Below are 19,982 nucleotides of genomic sequence, written 5' to 3' on the forward strand. Positions count from 1 at the left end.
AAGGTAAAACCTGCAAGAGAAAACAACATGGCTGGTGGTTTTGTTGTTTCTGTGGCATCTGGCTATTGTTGAATACAATATTGTTCATGAGACCAATTCAATTGTTGCCTAGGAAGATTGCAACACATTTCCAGCCGCACAATTTCAAAAGGAAAACACAAAATTCCAGCACACACATTTATAATTTTCTTTTTACATGTTCAAAACTCTCTGCAGGCTACATGCACTCATAGAGAATTGACTTACGCCAGAGTTTTCTAATAAAATGATGTTTGAAATGTTGTGTTTCTTTAGTAAAAGCGGAGAGCATCGGTAACCACGGTAACTGCCCTCATTGTCATCCATTATTTTGTTATTGCAGAATTGTAGTTAAAGCGATGCTCTAAAATTACTGCGAGCTTGGTTCCTGGAAGTCTCTCAGTTTGCACTTGTTTTTTTTTTCATCAGTTTTCTTCCACATTTGGCTATCACGACGATATGGATAAATGGTGATTGCATGACAATGAAGAAAGGATAAGCACAGACTGAGATGGACAGGACACAGAACATGAGCCCAACAGGCACCGGATCCACGTTTGCCTGCAAGCATTCAGTTTACACGTGGAAGGAATTTTGAATTTCTAGGTCACTCCCTTGCAACAGTTCCGCAAGCGTAGACAGAAGTTTGCGATAGTCAAAAGCTTCACATCGTGTTGGGTTACAATTTGCACACCTGAGCCGCACTACAGTCGCGTGAATGAGTTAATTAAAGTCAAAGCGAAAAATCGCCATCTTCGTTACCTTTAAATGCAACGTCACAATTTAAACAGCTGCATTTTTTATCTTCCTACTAACAACACGTGATTTCTTTCAGCCAATGAGACCGTAGACTTGTCTATGGATCATATTAGTGTGACGTCACTGAGTAAGATTGAGTCCAAACAAACTCGTAGCTTTTCCCTATTCGGCAGCATTGGAAAATCTGTCGCAAAGGGTAGCTTTTACAATTGTGAAGGCAGTTGCGAAACAAAATTGTGAAAGCAGTTGCGAAACACAATTGTGAAGTATATCATATATCAATGTAAAGATGAGATGTCTGAGAATACGTTGATATAATAATGAAACGTGACTCTGTTATGACAGGAATCGGAGTCACGAGGGACGTAGCATGAAATGAAAGAGGAAGCTTTTATTGACTTTTTGAGGATACGAGAGGTAATATTGTCAATTGGGTGATGGTCACTCACCTTCGTGGACAGTCAACCCTGCTTCCGTTGCTGTCTGGACTGAGGCAGTCGGCTGGCGACGGATGCCGGCTGCAGCGGTCGGCTGGGTCGTTGCGGTCATCCCGTTTGAGGCAGCGAGCGACTGGGAGTGATGGTGTTAGGCAGCAACCCGGTAAACCCCGATCTGAGTGCAGGAGAGAGAGAGAGAGAAGCGACATGTGCCTCCACCGGGTATCGAACCCGGGACCCGTTGATTACAAGGCGACTACGCTACCACGTTTTTTAAAAAAAGATAGGAATACCCCTATGCGGTAGTATCCCCGTCATTCACACATTTCTCAACTTTCACACATATCAATTTTTACAGTATTTTCGGTTTTCTTATTACGGACAAACCCAAACATCGATGTCTTAGCCGGGATTCGAACCCGGAACCTCTGGCATCGTAGCGCGCTGTCTATGTATTTCGTTCCTAACGTTGTAATTCTCCAATATTTGTCATTTCAGCTCACGTACATACATTACAAAAGACATATAATTGCATAAAATACGGGGCCGTCACATTACGGAGAAAAAAATTTAAAAAAACGGATTCGATTTATTTTATAACTCTCGTCCTCGCCATTATTCTCGCTTTACGCCAGGGCTTTCCGCGACATGATATAGCGCCTCCTCATTTTCCCCGGGCACTGATGTCATGTCCTTAGCGTTCGCGGAGTCCTCACTTTCTTTAACTTCGGCTCCTAATCCTCTGTCGCTGCTGAAATGACTGATCGCAAGGGCCGTAATCCCTTTCGCCTGCGTCACACACCCACGTTCTTCGCGTGGTCGTATTTTCTTTTCTTCCTTCCTCCTTCTATGAAAACCCAATATACGTCCTGCTGGGAAGGAGGGCCATATCGAAATGAAGTGTTTCCATCCAAGACCAATGCAGATCCGCCACTCTAGCTCTAAAGTGGGATATACTGTTGATTACGGGTCATCCTAAGATAGAGATAGAAAAAATGTGAATCATCAGCGTACACAAATGCTGTTCCAGAGAGTGGGCAATGTACTGGTGAATACATGCCCTTCTGCGTCTTAGAATTAACCAAAATATGAGTCGCTCGTGACCGTACAACGGAGATTTCGTACGAGATATCGAACAGAAGCACCTACAGGCAAGACAATTAGCGCGTGGTAGAACAAATTCAAGAAGAATGGCTGCCTGAGATGTGTTGAGACGTGTGTGGTAGGAACTTGATTTCAGGATTGAGGTCTACCGCACATGGGCGTCCGGAAGGGGGGCCAAGGGGGGGCCGTGTCCCCCCTGGAAAATGAAAGTCAACCAAAAATTATGTATTTCACACATATAATTTCATTTTAGCCACAATAATATGTGTTAATTATTGCATGAACACCATAAATTCAAATTTAAGCAATGTTTTTTTTAGGGAACAACACTATTTTTGGGGAAAATGTGCCTTGTTTCCCCCCCTGGAAAAGACTTAGGTGGGCAGGCCATGTGGCAAGAATGGGAGAGGAAAGAGGAGTTTACAGGATTCTTGTTGGGAAACCTGATGGTAAGAGACCTGTAGGAAGGCCAAGACGAAGTTGGAGGGACAACGTTGAGATGGACCTAAGGGAAATCGGTAGGAATGGAAAAGAGTATATAGAACTTGCTCAAGATAGGGACAGATGGAAGGCCTGTGTTGCTGCAGCCATGAACCTTCGGGTTTAAGAAGGCTAGGGAGTTAGTTAGTTAGTTCCCCCCTGGAAAAAAATACCTTCCGTGCCCCTCCCTGGAAAAAATCCTGCGGACGTCCATGCTACCGCATCAGCAGTGTTGCAAATATCTAGCACCTGCAGGGCTCGTAAGAAGCTTGGACAGATTCTTTGTGTTTTGATATGCACACCTCTGCTGTAGGTGTTATAGTTCTTGTACTATATTAGTTTCAAACCCCTGAGGTAATTATGAATCACCCAATAGGTATACTTCGAAATTGTTATTTTGAATTATTTGAAAAGGGAATAACATTTATTGTGCATTCCAAATGTGTAAAAAAAAAAAATGAACATTTTTTCACCACTCTGTTTTCCAGGGCGGGGGTAAGCACCCTCTTTGTCCCCGCTGGATACGCCTAGTGACGATAGAAATAAGAGCCAAGAAATAAAAGAAACTAGGGAGTTAGGAAATCAATAAAATAAGTTAGAGGAAGAGAAGAAAAGAATTGAAAAATGAGAGAAGAGACGATATAGGGAGAGACGAAAAATATAGACATTCTTCAGATAGAGAAGAAATTAAAGAAGTTCAAAATTCTTGAGTTTTTCATGAATTTTTCTTGACATTTATATAATCACTACCTACTTAGGTGTAGTTGAAAATTAAGAAAATATATATTTTTATTTGATGAAAAACCCCTTCCACACGGTCGGTTAAGATGAATACCGAAGCTGTACTTAATGAAAATTAATGCTTCAGACCTCATCCTGGATGAGGAATGGCCACATTACTTTAATATTTTTACAAAGCTTCACGCACACCAGAATGTAATTCTTAAAAACAGAAGTCAATAAATCTTATGCACAACTCAATACAATTTTAGATTTCCAAATATTCAATTTTATCAAATCCCTGCACAGGTATATAGCAATGTAAATTTACTACACTTCAAGAAATAGCAAACATTCTTGAATACAAGCATAATTTCTGGACTTTCTTGACCAGTGTTGCCACAATCTGAGGACACAATTTCCCTTTCCAAGGGGCAAAATTTCCCATTTTGGGCCATTTTTTCCCTTCACCTAAACAAATACAAATAATAATAATAATTATTATTATTATTATTAGCAGTGGTAGCAGTAGTAGTAAAATTTCCGTTGGTCCATGTTCGTATGAATAAAAAATGTTAAACAAATTTTTCACATACATGTCAGCTTCTGGTCCGATGTCCCGGGTTTGGATCATAGTCAGGAATCCATTAATTCGTTCATTCTCATCGTTACAATCATATGAAGATACAGAAAAGCGGCGTACAATAAACTTAAAACAAATATAAATAGATACGGGCTTCAGAGCAAAAATAAGAAGGAACAGAAAAAAAATTAAAATGTGAAAATGAAACTGGAACTTAACATAAACTGTTATAATGTAGAGACAGAAGTCCTAAAATTTCCCTGAAATTGTGATATTTTTCATCGAAATTCCCTTTTTCCTTTTGGCTAAAATTTCGATCCGAATTTCCCTGCGAAAGGGAAATTTCCCTTCAAGAGGGAAATTTCCCTTCATGTGGCAACACTGGTACACACCCAGTTCATTTTGTTTCCTTATCTCTTTATTTATTTAATTTTTCTGCCGATCTCCATGGTGGAGTGGTTAGCGCAGCGTGTCCCGGTTTTGAATCCCCGCCTGAGCATGTTCTTTAGGAGTGTCACTTCATCAATCTTCTTGACACACGTCTGCGGTGAATATAAAATGGGTTTGCAACTCTGTTCTTGTCGCAGTTGTCAAAAGATCCGAAGGAGAATTCTGCCGCTCTTGAAGAACATACAGCACATTAAAGCCAAGCGCCTGTACAGCTTTAACTTACTTTGTCCTTTCGTACGAGCAGATAGGCCATTATGGCTTCCTCCCTCAGATGCAGGCATTGTCGTAAGCTGACTGGAACCACCAGTAGTATGGGTAGGAGACGCGGGAAGTGGACTTACCAGAAATAAAATATCCATTACTTTTTCCTGCAGAAGATAAATTCTGCCGAAAGACTTAGAGGATTGTCGTCTGAAGATGGTTTGGGGAAAAAGACGTGGTACTACCAAGAGATTTGTGTTCGTTCTTTTTTAAATCAAAATTCTTGCTAATTTTCCATCCTGCAAGTTGGCTAAGGGTTGTCACCAGAGAACGGATTTATATGTAGTAAAAATGCACTAAATATGTAGTTGAATATGGACTTAAAATTGTAAAAATTTACCTTTTTAATAATACACGAGCTGCATAAAACACAGTACGCTTACATTGACATTGATTGTAAAACAACACAAATTGTGTTTACATTTTCTGTTTCCAAAAGAATGATTAAAAACAAAAACATATTGTTGTAAGTGTTCCACCGTGAATTTCCTTCTGTTGTCTCTTAAGATGGATTTATATATATATATTTATTTATATATATTTATTTAGTATATAGACTAAAACTGCGTTCAATATCGCAAGAAACAATGGTAGTGTATTTTAAATTTGTCAGTTCATCGCAAGAAATTCACCCAACTTTTTCGGTTACACGGGGACATTGCGTGAATATGGAGTATATGTTGAGAAATGTTCTCAAATATGGAAATAATATGTAAGAATAACTAAAATATGTAATATATGAGCCAAAACCTAATATATATAAAAATATGGAAAATGAAACTGTTTACCTTAGAAGATTTAATCTTCGTGAATGCACTTAACAACAATTTAGAAACTTAGATACACATGTCAGTATTGTTCTAGATATTTCCACATTACAGTTATCTTGCTGCTATGTTTCTTCTTCCTTGTTGTTGATACATCTCTGTTTGTTACATTATGTTGCCAGGTTGGCAGGTGAAGCTTTTTCTATTTGTCCATCTGATACTAGTTGCCTGTGACATCTTAAATATTTGACAAATTAAAAATGATCAAACACAACTGGGGCATTCAACGATAATTGGTCCTGCTCCATGTTAATAACAAAATTTATTAATATGGAAATTACTATTGTTTTTAATTGCATTAAGGCAGTGGTCCTCAAACTGTGGTACGCGTACCCCCAGGGTACGACTTGAAGGGGGTACGCAATCATCTCGGAAGAGAAATGTCGAGAATACCCACATAACATTTTTGCTGCAGGTGTGTAGAGCAGACTTCATAGTTTTAACAATCAACAGCAACAATGAGGCTGATTTTGTCACTGACACTCTTATCTTTGTTTCATATGTTTTGAAATAAAATAGTCTTTCGAAATCTATAATAGACTAAATTTGGAGCCGAATCTCCGCTTGAAAGTTTAAAGTGAAGAACCGGACATCAAGAAACTGTGTCAGGCCTTGCAGGCAGAACATTCTCACTAGAAACTCTGAGGATTTACAATAAAAAACTCCAAATTGTGTTCACTGTTTGTTTACAAACTTTTTTTGTCCTTTTTTCAGTAACTTTGGAAAGGTACATGGAAATTAAAGGTTTTTGTATGTATAATACTTAGCATACACGAGTTTCAATTTTTCATTTTTGTAACTAACTAAAACGATTGTAAACCTAGGAACACCCAATAAATAATAAACGTAGGATTCTAATGTTTATTGTTTACCATCTTTCCACAGCCCGAAAAAGAAATCCCCAAAATCCATTCGGATAAAACCTATGGTTACGACTAAGGGGTACAATGAGAAAAAGAAATTTGTGAACCGTTGCATGAAGGTCTAGATGTTTGTGAATGCATATAATTTACACGTTTCACCAATAAAGGTTACTAGCATCTGTAGGGCCGGATTAAGGTGGGTGCTATTGATGCTGCAGCATTAGGCCCATTCCTGAAATAAGCCCAGATGAAAACAGACGAGAATTTTCCGAAAGCTGAACAGTTTTCTTTTGCTATATTAACCTGAAAATAAATCTTAGAATGAATTTTGGAGCCCCTATTTCGGACGCCTAGACACAGCGTTACTTACTATACAGTTACTATTATTCTTTGAGCTGTGACGTAACTATAACGTCGTTGTGTTTATTGTTCACCGAAGATTTCAAGCATCAGGCCCAAATTCGTCGTAATCCGGCCCTGATCATCTGCAGCCTAGATGCTTAACAGACAAATGAAGTCAAAATTTGCTATATTTTTAAAGCGTCACACACGTAACGCACTTTTGTTAATGCTTTCCATGCCTATGCCATCATACTCAAGTTTTTTTTCATTTCTTGGCGCACAGCAAAAAAGTACTTCATAATTCTATGAATATGTTAAACCAATCTCAGGTCTAGAACCTTAAATTTTGTGTGTAAGATGTCACACACGTAACGCTGGAATGTCCAACTACATAACAAGGATCTCAAGGCATTACAACTTAGGTCACCTTCCTATCTACTAGTACCGTATTGGCCCGAATATAAGCCGCACATTTAATCTAAAGACCTTCAAAAAATTATGACATTTCGTCAAATCATATGCTGTTAAAAATGTGCTGATCTCTCATTCCAAATAATGATAATTAACAATAGCATTGTAGAAACTTGCCGCATTGTAGATACCATAATGTTATCCAACAATACCATTGTTGTTTCTAACTGGAACAATAGCATTGTTGTTTCTAACTGGGCATTGAAAAAACTGTTTGCATTCTTGATAGCGTACTCTTTGGTTTTATTCATATTGTGTTCGTTCTTCTGTAAGCTAATACAGGTATTCATTTCTACTGAAGTGGATCTACAGAAAATGGTTACCGGTATATTCTTTTCTTCCCTCAGCTTATATTCGCGTATCATCTTTTTTTCTTTTCGCTCCTTCAAGTGTGTAGTTAAGGTGAGAGAGAAATGGGGGAGATTTCCTTTCAGACACAGGATTACGGGCATCAATTGGTCATGTCAGAAAATTTGATAACACCAGTCAAGCTGATTGAGGGTATCCGTTAGTCATGTCAGAAAGTTTGATAACACCAGATGAGCGGATTGCGGGTATCCGTTAGTCATGTCAGAAAGTTTGATAACACCAGACGAGCGGATTGCGGGTATCCGTTAGTCATGTCAGAAAGTTTGATAACACCAGACGAGCGGATTGCGGGTATCCGTTAGTCATGTCAGAAAGTTTGATAACACCAGACGAGCGGATTGCGGGTATCCGTTAGTCATGTCAGAAAGTTTGATAACACCAGACAAGCTGATTGAGGGTATCCGTTAGTCATGTCAGAAAGTTTGATAACACCAGACGAGCGGATTGCGGGTATCCGTTAGTCATGTCAGAAAGTTTGATAACACCAGACGAGCGGATTGCGGGTATCCGTTAGTCATGTCAGAAAGTTTGATAACACCAGACGAGCGGATTGCGGGTATCCGTTAGTCATGTCAGAAAGTTTGATAACACCAGACGAGCGGATTGCGGGTATCCGTTAGTCATGTCAGAAAGTTTGATAACACCAGACGAGCGGATTGCGGGTATCCGTTAGTCATGTCAGAAAGTTTGATAACACCAGACAAGCGGATTGCGGGTATCCGTTAGTCATGTCAGAAAGTTTGATAACACCAGACAACCGGAGTGCGGGTATCCTTTTGTTATGTCAGAAAGTTTGATATCACCAAACAAGCGGATTGCGGGTATCCGTTAGTCTTGCCAGAAAGTTTGATAACACCAGACAAGCGGATTGCGGGTATCCGTTAGTCATGTCAGAAAGTTTGATAACACCAGACAAGCTGATTGAGGGTATCCGTTAGTCATGTCAGAAAGTTTGATAACACCAGACGAGCGGATTGCGGGTATCCGTTAGTATGTCAGAAAGTTTGATAACACCAGACGAGCGGATTGCGGGTATCCGTTAGTCATGTCATTAAGTTTGATAACACCAGACGAGCGGATTGCGGGTATCCGTTAGTCATATCAGAAAGTTTGATAACACCAGACAACCGGAGTGCGGGTATCCGTTAGTCATGTCAGAAAGTTTGATAACACCAGACGAGCGGATTGCGGGTATCCGTTAGTCATATCAGAAAGTTTGATAACACCAGACAAGCGGATTGCGGGTATCCGTTAGTCATGTCAGAAAGTTTGATAACACCAGACGAGCGGATTGCGGGTATCCGTTAGTCATATCAGAAAGTTTGATAACACCAGACAACCGAAGTGCGGGTATCGGATAGTCATGTCAGAAAGTTTGATAACACCGGACAACCGGATTGCGGGTATCCGTTAGTCATGCTATAAATACTATAACACCAGGCACCGGTGATATATTTTTTGAGATTACAGTTATCTTGGTGGCACAATAGCTGAAGCAACGCACCAAGAACTTGGAGGACGGGAAATTGACTTGTGATTGAACGAGGTCAGCAATGCAGCGGAAGTTTGTCCTGCGGTAGGTGAAGGATGACAAGCACGCACACGGAGCCCAGAGTCGTTGCACGTTCCCTCTCCCCCACGAAAAGATGGCGTGCCTTTGTGCAGAACTTCTCCACACAGTGACAGATTGGTTTTCTGGTCTTGCGGGACCTTACTCGTCCAGAGACTCCGCGACCTCCAGGCCGGGATGGCATCAGATGGCAGTAAAGAAGTTGTGCCGACTCGATGAGGCCGAAATGGTGGTCCCCGGGGGTTAAGGTCCGCAAGGCGTGGACAGGGTGAAAGACGAGAGCAGTTTCTTCCCTCGGACACTTCTTGCAACTTGCAAAGGTTACGAATTTTGGAGAACTTCCTTGATTTGATCGGTGAAGTGAGGAAACTCGGGAAATATTCCACATCCTTCTGGTCGATTGAACCGTGGAAGTTGCTACAAATGAGTTTGTCTTCGGACTGACAACCAGTGGCGTCCCCAGGATTTTAGAAAGGAAAGGGGGGGAGGTTGCGAATACCTCCACCAACCCTACCTTTGGCACGCCACCATTGTTAGCAGAACGGATAGGATTATGTCCTTTACGTAAGGGAGTCAGAGGTCGATTGTGAAAGTAACGCCAATGTGCATCAAATGATGGGAGTATTTCTTTCTGTCGAGATGCACTTTAATGCATCAGTTTAAGCGTTTCTTTGATGCACTTTAATGGATCTTTCTCGATGATGCATTTAAACATTTGCTCTGAGCCTCAGAGTTGATGCATTTTTGTTTCAACTATGCATTTACTTCTTTGCATGTACGGTGCGCGTTGTGTTTATCCTCATCGCCGCCACTGAACTTCTCAAATGACGAAGTGGTAGGGACGTGAAGTTTGCGTTTTAACGATAACGCCCAATTTGAAGAAAGCACAATAAATTGTCTAAGATGTATTTGGGTAAGTTAAGAAGGCAAGTTTTTCGGTGTTTCGGAATCGCGAGATAACGCGAATTATGCCATTTTTCAGAATAACAACGAATTTTGCACTTTAACACGAAAAACGCCGCGAAATATGCAATATAAACTAGGGATAACACCGCCTTTGTTCAAAACGAACTACCTGAAGTGCTATTTGAACTGTCGTTTCTAGTCTAGATGGCGAAAGCTCGATTCAATAGAAATTGTTACGCTTCATTTATTGCAGCTTGGCGCACACATGACTGACAGTAGGCTATTTAATCTCTTTCTGAAATAGAATTTGCTCGGGGAGAGGGATCTAATGAGCTAGGAGGATGGTTGATAGCTCGTTGGACTCGGAGTGAAGTCCTCTTTCCGATTCTACAATACAAAATGGGGGTTTCCATTAAAAATTTCACAGAGGGCGGGGGTGGGGAATCAAGTGTGATATCGTTGAATAGCTTTCTTTCACTTATTAAACATGTATTTTTTCGTTTTCCGATTCGATGGGTATTTCTCACGATATGTGACCGTTCCGGTACTTTTGGGCCACCCGGTATATATATATATATATATATATATATATATATATATATATATATATATATATATATATACAGACACACATATACGAATATGTGTTGTTATTTTAATTGAATTAAGAATGCTCAATATGCACTGTATAATGTTTTATTCGCATAATTGTCAAGGCTGATGTGTTTTCCCTCTTACCTTCTGTTTTTTTTATTTATCTAATCTGTTGTATTGTTATGTGTGAAGTTTCATTATTCTAGGCAAGACTATTGTAATTGGAGCAAAAGCTCTGTTAAATAAATATAGTTGAACTGAATTCAAGACGATAGACTTGAAGATGGCAGTCATAATCATTGTGTACTCAGCCGGCCCCCGTGGCGGAGTGGTTAGCACATCGCGCTACGACGCCAGGGGTCCTGAGTTCGAATCCCACCGATGGATGTTTGCGAGTGCACGTTCGTAAATTTCATGATATCATCACTCATCCCGATCTTCGTAAAGTAGCCAAAAGTGTCGGGAAGTAAAATGAAGCGAATCAATCATTGTGTACTCAAAAAATCACCCCCCGCCCTCCCAGTGACAGCGATCGCATCTCGTTTCGCCTAATGGCTTCTCTGCACCCTTCAATCAGATGGGTTTGTACACTCACCAGCAATAAGAACGTGACATCTAGATCCTGAGATATACACTCGACTGCAGTGTCTTGTGTGCATTACCTGACTACGGAGGTGGCAGAAGCTACTACTTGCTATTTAAATCCACTTAACGCCGTGTAGTTAGGCAACACACACAACGCATTACAGGAGGATCTAGGAGTCCCATTTTTATTGCCTGTGAGTGTACTTATTTTTTTCTTTTTACAGTAAAACCTCGTTAATTCGGACTAATGGGGGGATAAGTTGACCGATTTAACGAAAGTCCGGATTAACTGAAATAACCTAAAAGAACAGTAGAAAGTGCATTAAAACTCAGTTTATATCAAGAAAACACGTTTATTATGGTGTATTTAAAGGGCATAGGCCTAAATACACTTATACAGTACAGTACAAAGTCTGCGGGAAACAGAATTTCATCAGTGCTTGACTGCCTTTTCTTTGGGAAGTTCTCTTGTTGACTTCTAGCCACATTTAAAACCTTGCATTCTGCTTTTTTTTTTTCCTTTTGTCTGTCCGGACTAAGCGAAGTCAGGCTTATCGGGGTCCGGATTAACGAGCTTTTACTGTAATTACCCTATCCTAGGAGAGCATTTCATAAAAGGTACTGGCACTTCGATACCATATTAAAATCTAGTACCGGTGCATTATTTTTAAAGCCGCTGTACGTTTTTTTTTAAAAGAAAAAAACTTGTATCCCAGCTAATGACCACTTTTTTTCTCATCTTTGCAGGAATGGTGCTGGACCAGGTTGGCATTGATCTTCTGGCGTTGGAGGAAAGGTAAGAGCACGTCTTCCCTTTTCGTCCAATCATCTCACAATATGTAGCTCCTGGCCTTCTCTGCAGCCCGTCCGCGCTTGTTCTATTTATAGCCCTTATAACAATCTACCTGCCTGGGGGTCGTCAACACAAATATTGCCTCTGTGGAGAAAAACAGGCTTTTGCCGCTCCTGGAGGAAAGTGAATAGTTTTCCTGGGTTATTCAACGTCTCTCTCTCTCTCTCTCTCTCTCTCTCTCTCTCTCTCCATCTCTCTCTGTCTCTCTCTCTCTTCTCTGCCCATCGACCGTGGCGCAAGTCCCAAAGTAAGAAGTTTTCCCCGGCGCACGAATTAATACAGGTGTTCCAGCACTTTCAATTCTCACTTTTTTGTCTTGGTCTTTCTTTTCACTCCCGTTCATGCCTTCGTCTTCTTTCTCCTTAATTTTTCCGACCCCCCCCCCCCCCCTCCGCCTTCCTCACTCCAGTACGCAGCATTTCCCTCAATCATGGTCGGCTTTCAGGTAGGCGGCGAAAATTTTGATTTCATGGGCTCTAGACTAGATCTAGTCCCTGGCTTTTCCTTAAGTTAATTCCTTTTAAATTTCCTATGAACTAAACCTTCTCCTTACCATAGAGCTTATCTCTAACTTAGGTTTTACCGTTAAGTACCGGGTGTTCACAAATTATTGGTCGATTTTGTATGGCTATATTTTCACCAATAATAAACAGAAGTACATGATATTTGCACCATTTGATGGAGGAACATTTGCAATTTCACACAGACCTTAAATGTGTGGCCCACGTGTGGCACGACGGATGTCCATGCGGTACTTCCATTCTCGCCAAATCTTCTCAAGCATATCTTGTGTGACGTTTCTGATGGTATTGCTTATGCTTCTTCCCAGTTACAGCAGTGTCTGTAGAAGTGGAGGAACATAAATGTTGTACAGGTAGAAATACCACACTGTAAGGTCCGGTGACCAGTGTGGCCATGTGCAGTACACACCCAACTACCTTTGGTCGTTAAGGCAGCATTTTTTCTGACATTAAGGTACTCTTTTTTACCGCAAGATGGCAGTATAGTACTAGGACTATTTGAAATTTACATTCACAATATATAATCGACAGAAATTTTACGATCCTTGGGACGTTTCCAACTTAGATTATGGTGTCACGAAATCGGCCCAATAATTTATGAACACGCTGTATTGTTGATCTATTATTCAGTGATTAGGTATTTATCTTCTCTTAATAACCCGTGGAGTGACAGCCAGTGATTGCCTGGGCCTACCTAGCGATTACCTGCCTCACACCCACCTGCCGTGGTAAGAGATCATCCTACCAGTTACGAGGTGACGTGTGGTCAGCACGACGAACCCCCCAGTCGTTTTTGTTGGTTTCCGTGACCGGTTTACACTATTCATTTGTAGCTCCCCAATTTCCTCACTATGGCCACCGGTCCCATACACAGGCCGAAATCTCATTGTTACGCTTCCTCCAGGAGACTTGAACCTGCGCGAGTTTCGTAGTCAGAGCCCAAAGCATATCGCCCACTGAGACGCGTCAACAGAAAGCAACAGAACTTCTGTTTTCTGCTTCTTTTGAAATCAAATGGTGAAAGGCCCACTACAGGGAAACGTGCGGAAATGAAGCGGGAATTTCCGTGACGGAAGTCTGCAGATTTTCTTATCGCCCACTGCGACGCCGGAAACTGGTTTGTTGCGTTCTGCTGCCGCGTCTCAGTGGCCGGCCTCAGTATGCGGGACTTGCCGTGCGGGACTTTCTCTTCTCTTAGCTAATTATTATTGTAGCTGTCACCATTGCTTATTGAACTAATTCCTGTAATACCACTCGCTATCATTTCACTTTGAGCTAATTCTTGTGGTATCTAGCCGTTTTCTGTGACGTCTTTCTGATTTTTCCATTAGATAATTACAATTTGTAATTTTTACTATTACGATTTGTGACTGACCCAGGTGCTCATTTATTTTCTGTTTAATTTCTGTACCATACACACATCTGTTGTTGTTAATTTCATTATATTACCAGAAAATATTATGTTGAAGTAATATGATGCTTAACAGGTGACGGAGGAACAGTGTGGGAGGGAGACCAGCAGTCGGTTGGTAAGCCAAGGCTCTCAAGGGCTGTCGCGCTGTGGGTTATTAATATGATGCTTAATTATGATTACATTACTGTATAAATTCTGAATGTGACAAGAGATAAACAAATGATGGGAGATAAATAAGTAATAAATAAGTGGCTGCGGTGGCTCAGTCGGTAACGCGTCTGACTACCATGCTAAAGGTCGAACCCCGGCCGGTTCAAATCCGGGAACTTTTCTAACGATGGAAGCGGCCCCGGCGCCCACCCAGCGTCGAATAACATGGGTACCTGGGGGAAACCCTGGGGGGTAAAGGCGGTCAGGGGCGTGATGCTGATCACATCACCCCCACTCACGACCGGATCAAGAAAGTGTGGGGCGTTACCCCCACACCCCCTATACGCCTTCATGGCGTGGTGCTAAGCACAGGGGAGCACTTTACTTTTTAAGAGGCTTATGATGGTGACGTCAGAGTTTTCATTGAATATATCAAACTGTAAGCAGCTATTTGATAAAGGAAACAATGGAGTGGTCGTTGAACTTTAGCAAAAGATCTTGCTTCAGATTCAATTAATTCTGTAGACTTCAGCGAAAGCAGAAGTACTCGGTTAACGTACCGAGCATCCGTATTTCGTATTGCATCCTGGATATTGGTCCTGGAATCAGAGAGCCGCGGTTGTCTAATCGGTAGGGCGTCTGACTGCCACACGGAAGTCTCTGGTTCGATTCCTGGGGTGATTGATCTAAGGTCGGAACTTTTTCCGGCCTTGTCCCCGCGGCTCTGAGGCTCATCCGGACTCAAATCAATAGGTACCTGGGGGCAGCCTTGGGGAGTAAAGACGGCCGGAGCGTGATGCTGATCACGTCATCTCCAAAATGACCCAACCCCCACATCCCTTAAGTGTGCCTTCCTGGCACGGTGCTATGTGCACGGGAAACTTTACCTTACCTTTGCTTGTTATCCGATGGCGTATTTACAAACCCTGGAGTGGTGCAGAACCAGAGGTATATAACGCTTTCTTATTGGCTGTGAGCACATGTGTCCGTCCTCTTTTGTTGGTCATTTACAGAAAAAAATAGATCGTGATTATCTAGTAATAAAGTTTGTAATCAAATTGGCGAAATTATGATAAGAAATCTATATTTGTACGTATATAAATATGGAAAATTTTAAAAATACAATTTAATCCTTTCTTATCGACAAGAATCAATAAATCATCGAAAAACAATAATGTTGAATATTTCTGAAAGCGCTTGTAACGTATATGTGAAGTGATTACCGCAGTATAGGAGAAATTGCGGTACTATTATAGTATAAGGGAAACACCTATAAATCATATTTTTTACATTGCTAAAGTACTATTTTGGAATGCGGAACATTTCCTAAGGTGAAATAATGCATTTCTAACTAAGATAATGTATATTTCTTACATTTCCGAGTACTTACTGTTACTTGTTATTTCAATTCTGTAACACATTATGGCGGGCGATAGAGTACTGGTTCAGGGTGCGTTGTGTGAGTGTTTTTGTCGATTTATGCAGTGTTGCAATCTCGTTCACCGGAAAATACCTACTTTCGTGCCCGGATTTGAAATTATGCTAATACCTCGCAAACGATTGACGTTAGCCCCACAAACCATTGACGTTAGCCCCAAAAACCATTTTCCGTAAGGTTAGGTTAGGTTAAGTTAGGTTAGGCAAGCATAGTTAAAAAAAATAATAATAAATACTCGACACGTCATGTTCTAGTGAAAGCACCGCGAGGCTGAAACACTGACTATGGGGTTGCGTCATCTTAACACACGGAACATTGTACTCTCATGCAGAAAGCAAATGGCGGCAGCAGAAACAGCGTGTCGGACAGAGATTTTCGCAGAAAACAACATGTTTTCGCATTAAAATGGATCAAAACTGGATTCACGAACTTCCACAACGCTACAGAAAATGATTTCCGTAAGTACTTTCTCCTGTAAATTTGAAGAAATCCGTTTCCCTTATACTATAATGTTACCGAAATTTCATAACGACATGTGCTAAATAATACCATTTTTGTGTAATAATTTTAAAAATGTGCTCAAAAATCAATCTCAGTTTAAAGGAGTTTCTCATCATGTTAGGATGGATGTCTGAAATCTACACTGTCAATTTGAACCCTGCCATCTAGCGTCACTTTGAAGGAACTATGCAATAACTTCCGGAAAACAGCCAATCAGGAGTTTTGCAGCACTATAGGGTTTGTAAATACGCTATCCGGTGCCGATATTCGGGTACGGGTATCCGGGTCCGATATTCTGATCCGATTAACTGGTTCCGCTATTTGGGTCCGGATAACCATTAGTGGTACCTGGTTCAGGAATTCGGGCCCGGATATCCGGTTGAGATCCGAGTTTAGACAGTATTGAAAGACCCGGGTCTTACCGGTCCCGATATTCGGCTCTGGGAACACTGTTCTCAGATCAGAGTACCTGGTTCTTACTGAATGCGGATGCGGAGATTATCGAATATAGTACCTGGTTCTTACTGAATCCGGATCCGGATATTATGGAATATAGTACCTGGTTCTTACTGAATCCGGATCCGGATATTATGGAATATAGTACCTGGTTCTTACTGAATCCGGATGCGGATATTATCGAATATAGTACCTGGTTCTTACTGAATCCGGATGCGGATATTATCGAATATAGTACCTGGTTCTTACTGAACCCGGATCCGGATATTATCGAATATAGTACCTGGTTCGTACAGAATCCGGATGCGGATATTATCGAATATAGTACCTGGTTCTTACTGAATCCGGATTCGGATATTATCGAATATAGTACCTGGTTCTTACTGAATCCGGATCCGGATATTATCGAATATAGTACCTGGTTCTTACTGAATCCGGATCCGGATATTATGGAATATAGTACCTGGTTCTTACTGAATCCGGATGCGGATATTATCGAATATAGTACCTGTTTCTTACTGAATCCGGATGCGGATATTATCGAATATAGTACCTGGTTCTTACTGAATCTGGATGCGGATATTATCGAATATAGTACCTGGTTCTTACAGAATCCTTATCCGGATATTATCGAATATAGTACCTGGTTCTTACAGAATCCGGATGCGGATATTATCTAATATAGTACCTGGTTCTTACTGAATCCGGATCCGGATATTATCGAATATAGTACCTGGTTCTTACTGAATCCGGATGCGGATATTATCGAATATAGTACCTGGTTCTTACTGAATCCGGATCCGGATATTATCGAATATAGTACCTGGTTCTTACTGAATCCGGATGCGGATATTATCGAATATAGTACCTGGTTCTTACTGAATCCGGTTCCGGATATTATCGAATATAGTACCTGGTTCTTACTGAATCCGGATCCGGATATTATCGAATATAGTACCTGGTTCTTACTGAATCCGGATCCGGATATTATGGAATATAGTACCTGGTTCTTACTGAATCCGGATACGGATATTATCGAATATAGTACCTGGTTCTTACTGAATCCGGATGCGGATATTATCGAATATAGTACCTGGTTCTTACTGAATCTGGATGCGGATATTATCGAATATAGTACCTGGTTCTTACAGAATCCTTATCCGGATATTATCGAATATAGTACCTGGTTCTTACAGAATCCGGATACGGATATTATCGAATATAGTACCTGGTTCTTACTGAATCCGGATGCGGATATTATCGAATATAGTACCTGGTTCTTACAGAATCCGGATGCGGATATTATCGAATATAGTACCTGGTTCTTACTGAATCCGGATTCGGATATTATCGAATATAGTACCTGGTTCTTACTGAATCCGGATCCGGATATTATGGAATATAGTACCTGGTTCTTACTGAATCCGGATCCGGATATTATGGAATATAGTACCTGGTTCTTACTGAATCCGGATGCGGATATTATCGAATATAGTACCTGGTTCTTACTGAATCCGGATGCGGATATTATCGAATATAGTACCTGGTTCTTACTGAATCTGGATGCGGATATTATCGAATATAGTACCTGGTTCTTACAGAATCCTTATCCGGATATTATCGAATATAGTACCTGGTTCTTACTGAATCCGAATTCGGATATAATCTAATATAGTACCTGGTTCTTACTGAATCCGGATCCGGATATTATCGAATATAGTACCTGGTTCTTACTGAATCCGGATTCGGATATAATCGAATATAGTACCTGGTTCTTACTGAATCCGGATCCGGATATTATCGAATATAGTACCTGGTTCTTACTGAATCCGGATGCGGATATTATCGAATATAGTACCTGGTTCTTACTGAATCCGGATCCGGATATTATCGAATATAGTACCTGGTTCTTACTGAATCCGGATGCGGATATTATCGAATATAGTACCTGGTTCTTACTGAATCCGGATCCGGATATTATCGAATATAGTACCTGGTTCTTACTGAATCTGGATGCGGATATTATCGAATATAGTACCTGGTTGTTACAGAATCCTTATCCGGATATTATCGAATATAGTACCTGGTTCTTACTGAATCCGGATTCGGATATAATCGAATATAGTACCTGGTTCTTACTGAATCCGGATCCGGATATTATCGAATATAGTACCTGGTTCTTACTGAATCCGGATCCGGATATTATCGAATATAGTACCTGGTTCTTACTGAATCCGGATCCGGATATTATCGAATATAGTACCTGGTTCTTACTGAATCCGGATGCGGATATTATCGAATATAGTGTGCTGAAACGTTATCCAGGAACTGTGGAATCATGGAAATTCCAGCATCCCACAAAATGTTGCTGGAGAACCGGAACATCTGGGTCTGCCTGTTAAGGATTTATCCCACTGATATTACCCGGATCTCGACGAACGTGCCTCGGCTTCGATTCCCTATTAAACACCTGCCGAGTTCCCCAGCGTGCGTGTGCTCTCGGGAAGTGTTTGTAGCTGGTTGCCGGGAAATTTCACACAATACACGGTGCGGATCTTTGCGCCGGAAATAGGCCGGACGCAACAATGGTGTGAACTATGTTCAGTTCGGCTTGTCTATTTTAGGCTACCCGTATGCCTTGAAGTACTGTTGTTCGTGTGCGGGTGTTCTAAAATATTTAAATTCGGTTTTATTTTTGCAGTTTAGTTCACTAAAGTGTGTGTTGGACACAGAACGGAGCTTCCGGGCCGATCATTATAATATCAGCATCATCTTGATACACTTTGAATTTAAGGGGATAAGTCAGGAAACACTCCTTCTTGTGACATTCGTTTCTATTTTTCTTCATTTTTGCTTTATCCCTTTCCTTCCTTCTTTCCTTTCTGCATTATATCTCTCTATTTGTGTCTCACATTGCTTCATTCTCTCTCTCTCTCCTTCTCTTTCTCTCTGTCTCTTTTTCTCTCTCTTTCTTTCTCTTTTTCTCTCTCTTTCTTTCTCTTTTTCTCTCTCTTTCTTTCTCTTTTTCTCTCTTTCTCTCTTTTTCTCTCTTTCTCTTTTCTTTCTCTTTTTCTCTTTCTCTCTCTCAATCTCTCTCTTTCTCTCTCCTTCTCTCTTTTCTCTCTTTTATCTCTCATTCTCTCTCTCGTTCTCGCTTTTTCCCTCTTTCTATTTTTCTCCCTCTTTCTCTTTCTCTCTCTCTTTCTCCTTCTCTCTCTCTTTCTTTATCTCTCTTTCTTTCTCTCTCTCTTTCTCTCTTTTCCTCTCTCTTTCTCTCTTTTCTCTCTCATTTTCTCTCTCTGTTCTCTCT

The 19,982-nt window shown here is 40.9% G+C and overlaps 1 protein-coding gene across 4 annotated transcripts in view; it reads left to right on the forward strand.

Moving 5' to 3' along the window:
* Positions 1-19,982, forward strand: part of Pde9 (phosphodiesterase 9) — a 411,334-nt gene that overhangs the window by 293,582 nt on the left and 97,770 nt on the right. For all 4 annotated transcript variants that reach the window (XM_083114911.1, XM_083114914.1, XM_083114913.1 and 1 more), the window contains exon 4: positions 12,087-12,135. In XM_083114911.1, the coding sequence (XP_082971037.1) occupies positions 12,087-12,135 (49 nt within the window). The remainder of the gene's footprint in view (positions 1-12,086; positions 12,136-19,982) is intronic.

This window comes from Lepisma saccharinum, chromosome 29 (genome assembly GCF_977018435.1).
Source record: "Lepisma saccharinum chromosome 29, izLepSacc3.1, whole genome shotgun sequence".
Lineage (NCBI taxonomy): Eukaryota > Metazoa > Arthropoda > Insecta > Zygentoma > Lepismatidae > Lepisma > Lepisma saccharinum.